Source organism: Venturia canescens, chromosome 9 (genome assembly GCF_019457755.1).
Source record: "Venturia canescens isolate UGA chromosome 9, ASM1945775v1, whole genome shotgun sequence".
NCBI lineage: Eukaryota > Metazoa > Arthropoda > Insecta > Hymenoptera > Ichneumonidae > Venturia > Venturia canescens.
The window spans coordinates 4,262,459-4,270,192 of NC_057429.1; the positions used below are offsets into that span (position 1 = coordinate 4,262,459).

General features: G+C 44.0%; 2 protein-coding genes across 2 annotated transcripts; both read right to left on the reverse strand.

Annotated features, from left to right (window-relative positions):
• Positions 1–321: 321 nt before the first annotated feature.
• Positions 322–5,296, reverse strand: LOC122416256 (uncharacterized). Its single transcript, XM_043429017.1, has 4 exons — positions 4,621–5,296; positions 2,363–2,568; positions 1,750–1,969; positions 322–1,599 (listed from the first exon to the last, which is right to left on the reverse strand). The coding sequence occupies exons 1-4, from the start codon at positions 5,294–5,296 to the stop codon at positions 446–448; spliced, it is 2,256 nt and encodes a 751-aa protein (XP_043284952.1). The 3' UTR covers positions 322–445.
• Positions 5,297–5,366: 70 nt separating this feature from the next.
• Positions 5,367–6,593, reverse strand: LOC122416257 (uncharacterized). The gene has a single exon (XM_043429018.1). It carries the CDS (start codon positions 6,591–6,593, stop codon positions 5,367–5,369), a length of 1,227 nt encoding a protein of 408 aa, XP_043284953.1.
• Between the last annotated feature and the right edge of the window lie 1,141 nt (positions 6,594–7,734).

Below are 7,734 nucleotides of genomic sequence, written 5' to 3' on the forward strand. Positions count from 1 at the left end.
TGTCAACCAGGGTTGCAAATTTTTTAATGAAAAATCAATGCATTTAATCATTACTTTTCCAATTCATAATGAAAATAATTTTCATTTTATCATTGAATTCAATGCTTCAATGAAAGTAATTTCCATTCAATAATTGAATTTAATTTGTCGATCGAAAATATTTCCATTGAATCATTAAATCTAATGTTTTAATGGAATTTATTTCCACTGAATCATTAAAATCAATGGTTCAATGAAAATGATTTTCATTGAAAAATTGAATTGATTTGCTCAATGGAAATAAGTTCCAATACAACATTAGATCTAACGATTCAACCGGAATGAATTCTATTGAATTTATTGATTTAATGCAAATTATTCCCATTGAATCTTCATATTTATTTTCTACACATTACTATATTAATACATAGGTAGCCAGGAATATTCTCGTAACAAACGAATCCATTTAAATATATTTTTTTTTATGATTAGCTTTAGCTAAGATTCTTTGCTCAAAATGTTCTTCGCTAATCCTGTTGAATTTCGGCATATTCATCATCGTCGCGTAACTGAATAGTCTCTCCACCGGAGCAGAAGACGGCAATGGGGTGTTATATTTTAGAAAAGTTTTCCGAATATTCGGGAACTTTTCTAACATAACAAGTTGGGTCTCCTTGCTTTTTAAGTACCGGGTCACTTCTGCCTTCACTTCTCCTTGAGACAAAGATGGTTCAAATTCGGCGATAGTTTCTGCAGAGGGCCCGAATTGAAACTCGTCATCTTGATTTTCATCGAGCGGAATGCGTGCCTCGGTAAGCGTTTCTAAAGAAACAGCTTCTACGAACCGGCGATGGATCAGTCTCTGTTGATCTTCATTAAATTGAGCTAGCCAACGACCTTTGAATCGCGGATGGGAGATAGCAGCAATTGCCGCATCAACATTGAGCTCTGTGAAGTCGAACAATTTTTCAAATCGCCTGTTAATACCATCAATCATGACTTTGATCAGCGGTTTGCAGAAAGTCACATCATCGCTATTCGATAGCTCGTTAAGTTGATATCTCATAGATACTAGTGTTGGTAATAAGATTCCATAATAACACGTGTCTCCTTGCAAAAGATCGATAGCGTTTGCAAGCGGAGTTGAGCATCGCACATACTCTTCTAAGTAGTTGAAATCTCCAGCCGTGAAAGGTTGTGTTAGGCCTTCCATATTTTTATCAATAAGCTTCGCCTTGATGCCGAGTAATTGCTTGAAGCAGTCGTAGCTCGAATTCCAGCGAGTTACGACTGGCCGTTGAATTGCAATTCCGAGTTCAGTTTTCAAAGTTTCTCGTTTTTTTGGAGAACGTAGCAACTTCCAGAGTAATGAACACTTTTTCAAAACACAGTTGTGCTTTCGTTTCAATGGATCATTTCGAGCTATTGCTTTTGGAACATCAGTAGACGCAATCAAGTTCATGGTATGGCTAGCACATTTGCAATGCCTAGGTAGTATTTTTTGGCACTCCTCGCTGAATTCCTCTTCGATATCAATTTCGTCTTCTGGATTCGAGTACTCTTCGATAGCGTTGATATCGTCAGTATCGATACTTTGAACTTCACCTTGAACTTCATCTTCTATAAATGAAATTAAACACATTCAAAACACCGTTTTAGGAACACCCATTTTCGTATCTCCTTTTCTTTTGACTTTTCACTGCAGTGTAGGTTGTAGTGTAGTGCTAAGGAAGAATAAATTAAAGAACGCTGATTTTTCGCCGCACTTACCCGGTAGAACTTTATCCAACTCTTCGATGCCCAGTTTTCTGAAGGCCTTTTCGAAATTACTGGCATTATCTGTAACCGTTGCTCTTATGGATTCTGAGGTCAATCCAAACGATGTGTAGATACTGGAGAGGAGATTTGCTATAGCGTCGAAAGAATGAGTGCCGGGGAATCTTCTGCAGGCAATAGCTGCCGACTTTCTTGTCAATGTTTTAGGTTCAATCTATAAAAATACCAAATGTTCATCGTCGGTATATATGTATATGTAACATAATAAAATATTAAAAATTAAAATATTGAGTATTCAATATTAATATTATATTTGAATTGAATGTAATTTAATTAAGTAATATACATATTACTATAACTTGATTGTTTGGTCTTACGATACATTATTTATGGGGACTGATATAGAAAAACAATATGAATGCTTTAACGATCTACACATTATTCTGAAAAATATTTAAAAAAAGGTTGAATTTAAAATAAATCAGAATTATTTTAAATACAAATTTCTAACGATTTTTGAAGAAATTATGCTGAAAACCACTTGGATGAAATGATGTAGGAAAGTGCAATATAAAATATTAACATGTCAGACCAAAAATGTACTCACCCAGCTGACTGTGACTCCCAAAAACCGGCGCGCTCCTCCTGTCCACACGTCAGCTGTGGTACAAACCAAGCCACCTTCATTAATCAAGAGTCTCAGTTGATCTCGGATTTCATTCATCGTTATAGATAAATTTTCCTCGACTCTCTTTCCTAGAGTGTAGCGCGTCAGGTGTTTTATTTGGGAATCACCTTTTTGGATCTTGAAATCTATGAACCATTTGAATTTATCAACTCAGCACTATTTTCCTAGCTTAAAATCCATTTTTTCCAAATGAAATATCAGAGGAAATAAAATTATTTTTCAAAACCGAAATCTACATGAGGTGGTCACGAAGAAGATTACCAAAAAATATTGCAGGGAAAAAAATATATAACAGTCGGAAATTTGAAAATTTTTTATCCTTCGAACAATTTATCCGGAACCTCATAATTTGCTTACGCCGCACTTTCTAAACATGGTATTTTTTTTAGAAAAATTCAAATAATTGAGCAAAAAATTGCACGAAACTCAAGGGAACTTGGTATTTTTTTTAGAAAAATTCAAATAATTGAGCAAAAAATTGCACGAAACTCAAGGGAACTTGTCAGTGTAAAATTAAAAAAAAACTCCAAACATAAATATTCATAAACATGCTGTTGAACTTTGACCACGAAATTTGAAATTTGAATTTTCATACCCGTTTAATTGAAAAGAGTTCTTTGAGAAAAACTAAATTGAAATTTGTGCTGCCCCTTTCACTTGTCCTGTGAAAAAGAATTTGAAAAATTTTCCACAAGTATAATTGTTAACCTGATTTTTAACATCCGGAAAAAAACGACAACATTCAAAAGTGCGTACCAAGTCAAACACAAATCGTAAAACATGTGTGAAAAAAAACTGAACCGGAATATTTTCTCTTCAGAACGCCTTTTGCGGAATTTGGATATTTATTTACTTCACAAAGCAATCTATCGTTTCGTGTGACTTAAAATTTCGACGGGTGTTTTCATATTTTTTATCCGGGGTGTTTACAAAATGGGTCTTCCCTGAAATATTAAATTCATTATTTACCATCAAAAATTTTTCTAAAACCTGGATCCTCCACAACTCTAAATGGTAACATGAATTTCAAGATGAAATCGGTGACGTTTTCCTCGAACTTGTTTTGATCGAAAAGACACGACCAACGTCTCCTATCGATGATCGAAGTTACCCGACCTTGACGTTTGAGACGTACATATTCTTTATATCGCGCGTGCTCCTCTTGATGCTTTCTCTAAAAGACCAAGTAAAATATTTAAAATCCGTTTCAAGATTTCATTGAACTATATTTTAAAGTCACAAGTAAGTAGTAGAGCTATGCCGCTTCCGCCGCATGTAGGAATCTACCTTACCGACCGTCGGTAAAGTAGATTCCCTGCTCAAACCCAAACAAACCCAAACGGTCGGTAATAAAGATGGCCGCCCAAACCCAAACGGTCGGTAATAAAGATGGCCGCCCAAACCCAAACAAACCCAAACAAACCCAAACATTGAACTGAGCTCTAACCCAAACAAACCCAAACAGACCCAAACAAACCCAAACATGTGATCGAACTGAGCTCTAACCCAAACAAACCCAAACATCGAACTGAGCTCTAACCCAAACAAACCCAAACAAACCCAAACATGTGATCGAACTGAGCTCTAACCCAAACAAACCCAAACATGTGATCGAACTGAGCTCTAACCCAAACAAACCCAAACATCGGACTGAGCTCTAACCCAAACAAACCCAAACATGTGATCAAACTGAGCTCTAACCCAAACAAACCCAAACATCGAACTGAGCTCTAACCCAAACATCGAACTGAGCTCTAACCCAAACATCGCACTGATTCAAAGTCCGCGCGCCGTATAGTTCGCGTAAATGCCGATAGATGGACCCAAACGGCCGGTAATAAAGATGGCGCCCCAAACGGTCGGTAATAAAGATGGCCTCCCAAACGGTCGGTAAAAAGGATGACCTCTCTAACCCAAACATCGAACTGAGCCCAAACAAACCTCGAACGGATTCAAAGTCCGCGCGCCGATGGCGATTTGGATAGTGGAGATCTCGTGTGCGGATACAAGTCGGCAACCCCGAGCAGAATTGTTAACTAGCGAAATAGTTAAAGTTAACTATCGGAATAGTTAAATATCGGGATAGTTAAATATTGGGATAGTTATTGAGTAAGATCACGGACACACAATTATAAAAAAGATTTTTTTATTCACTTAATCGAGTTTACAAAGTTTACATTCTCTTTTGAGTGGCGCGAACAATTTTTCCATTGTATGCTCTCGGCATCGTCGACACTCGGCAACTTCAGGATCCATTTTGAGGGACTCGGGCAATTTTTCCCAGGCAGCATCGACGCTGTACGCGGCGAAGGTCACGATGAATTCCTTGGGCAGCTGGGCGATGTCGGCGGTTGAGAGAGGTTCGCCCCGATGACACAGCTTCAATGACCTCCCCAGAGAGGGTCGCGACTCGTGAAGGTAGATCCGCAACAGTAGAACGTTTCGCAGTGCGCAATGGGGTGAATCGTGGTGGGGGCATGCTGCAGCGAGTTTGCACGAGGTCCTGAGCGACGGGCAGTCCACCACGTCACGCGCGTTGAACCCGAATTGTTCGAGCCACCGTTGTTTCTGCTCACCCTTCACGTAGACGGTGCTCGCGTCGCGTAGAACCGAGCGAAGCACGTTCTCGACCTCGTCGTAGGGTACGTCACCGGCGCTCCAGCGCAGACGATGATAGTTGCGTTCGAGCCAGAGATTTACACCCTTGTACCTGGCGGGAATCTCGCTCCACGGCGTCGGTGGTTGGAACAGGAAGACCAGCGGGTAGTCGGGCGAGTTGAGTGGAGCGACGGCCAATTCTTTGACTATGAAGTTGTGGTACTGGAAGCCCTGCACGTCCACGAGGTACTCCATGACGAATGCCGAGCACTCCGCTCGGCCGCCCGCATTTTATAGGAGGATCCCCACTCCTCAGTCATCCCCACTACAGACGTTTCCTAACGTCGCCACTTATGGGATTGTAGTCTACGATGCGATCGTGCAAGATGAGGCAATAGGCAGTGGTTCCCGCGGGAAAATTCGAATCGGCCTCGAGTTCGATACGGACGTCGACCGGCGCCAGCTTGAGGGTATCGTTCTGTTTCGAACAGTCGATCACGATGATTGGCGCATGCGCGATGAAGTCACCCTTCGTCAGCAGGGGTTCGGCATCCTTCTCGTTGTAGTACGCGCTCTGGAAGTTGGAGTACATCTCGTACAATTGCGCGTACTGGTTGCGTTGCACGTCGAGATTGAGATTGCCGTAAGGGTAGCACTGCGAGTTGAGGAACAGTTTGACGTTGGTAATGCCGCAGTGATCGAAGCGGCTAGCGTTTGCCGTTCGAGTGGCTTTTCGATTCGTCTGGAAGGCGAGAATGACGAAACGCGGTTTCTCCAGCTGATTCGACGTCTTCACCGTCCAAACGTGTTTGGTCGTGCTCGGGAGCGCGGGATATTCGAACAATTCCCAGATGCGAAAACTCATGACTATGTCCTTGTCAATGCGACTGAGCAGCTGAATTTTGCGCTTGTCCGCCAGCATCACGTAAGGCATCAACCACTCGATTCTCGTGATTTCGATCTTGTAATTCTCGAAGGTGCCGTTCTCGATGGCCGTTTGAAGAATCGCATTCATGTCGTGCCTCGATCGCGTGAGAATGAGCTCGTGCTTCGCGTTGATGACGATCTTGCGATAATCCTCGGCGAAACCTAGGATCATGGCGAGTGGGATGCATACGTCGAAGTATCCTCCGGCGTTGTTCAGCTGTTGAGCCTCCGCAACGTCGAGCCAGCCGGAGTTTTCAAGCATGGCCGTCTGACTGGGACTGAAGGAGGCGTATCCCTTCATGAGACTCGACAAACCCACGTTTTTGCTTCGATCGATCTCGATGGCATTGATCTCGTAACGAATTTCCTCGAACAGATGCAAGATGGCGTTGTTCACCAATTGTGTGGCCGTTACGGCATTTCCATCGGCTTTGCTGAGTCTACCGCAGATGTGCAGCGAGCTTCGGGCTGGTAGGACGCAGAGGTCCTGATGTTGGATGGATATGCGAATCTCGTCGCTGTTGGCGAAGCCCGACGAAGTGTAGGGTTGATGCGCGTGAATCTCGTAATGCGTGACGGACTCGTCGAATACGACGGGCGAATGAACGTCCAAAGCCTCTTCCATTCCAGCAGCAAAATATCACGCAAGTTAATTTCTTCCACCACCGCCGATGACTCGAAGGCCGAGACTCCGCAGGAACTGAATGTTGCGACGTGTTAGCGTTTTCGACACTCCTCGCCGACTGATGCTTGGACGATGTGGTGTCGCTCTTTTATAGCCCGGAGTGGTTCTGCTGTTGAAGACGATGCCCATGGTCTATTTGACTTCTCTGATATGCAGCCGGATGGTAATGATTTCGCCGCGAAAATTCACCAGTGCTCCGTCCTGATCGACGATGCGCAGTTGCAGATGATCAATGACTCGGACGGCGATCGGAAGATAAATGACTTGCGAGGGGACTTCGATGATCTTATATCCCGGTGGCACGGCCGGGAAGAACTCGTGAATCGTGTGAACCTTGTGCTCGTTGATGTACGCGCCGGACGTGATGTTGCACTCGACGCGCAATGCGTTGACCTTGAGAATAGCCACAGGCAAGTCGGAGCTGTGAGTCGTATCGGCCGACAGTACGCGTGGGGCGAAGCCCAGCAGGGGCGCGATGGAGTCGGCAGGACGAAAGTCCACGTTGTGGTCACACTTGAGCAGGCTGCGCAGCGTGTTGTTGTTGGGCTTGAGATTGAGGGAGATGCCTAGCGGTGCAAGCGCTTCCTGCAAGTACGTTGCGATGTCATCGATCTCGTAACTGCCCGTCGGCAACACGATCACTTGGTCACCCGCGTAGAACTTGTTCTTGCCGATATCGATGTTGGGTATGGAGTTGAAGGTGAGAAACTCCACCAGGCCGAGAACGTAGTTCTTGCCGGGCGAAAGCTCGATCGGTGGAAAGTACTCCGCCTCCAGCAACGACGACGTTCCCGTCAGACTGAGGGTCAATGAATCACCCATGTCGCTTCGCGTGCGACTGAGTCGATGCGGCGGCTCACAGCTGGTTATATAAGAACTTGAGGCAGAGATGGCCGCACTCGTACGTACCGAAATTCTGATATCGCGAGTGATTGTACTTGACCTCGCGGACGCCGAGGTAATCCATGAGATCGCGAGGCGGCTGCAGATCGCCGAAGCTGTCGAAGTAGCGGACGTCCTTGCCGATCTTTCGATACGCTACCCAGTGCGTCCCGGGGCCCTCCTTGTCGTCGAGATTAAC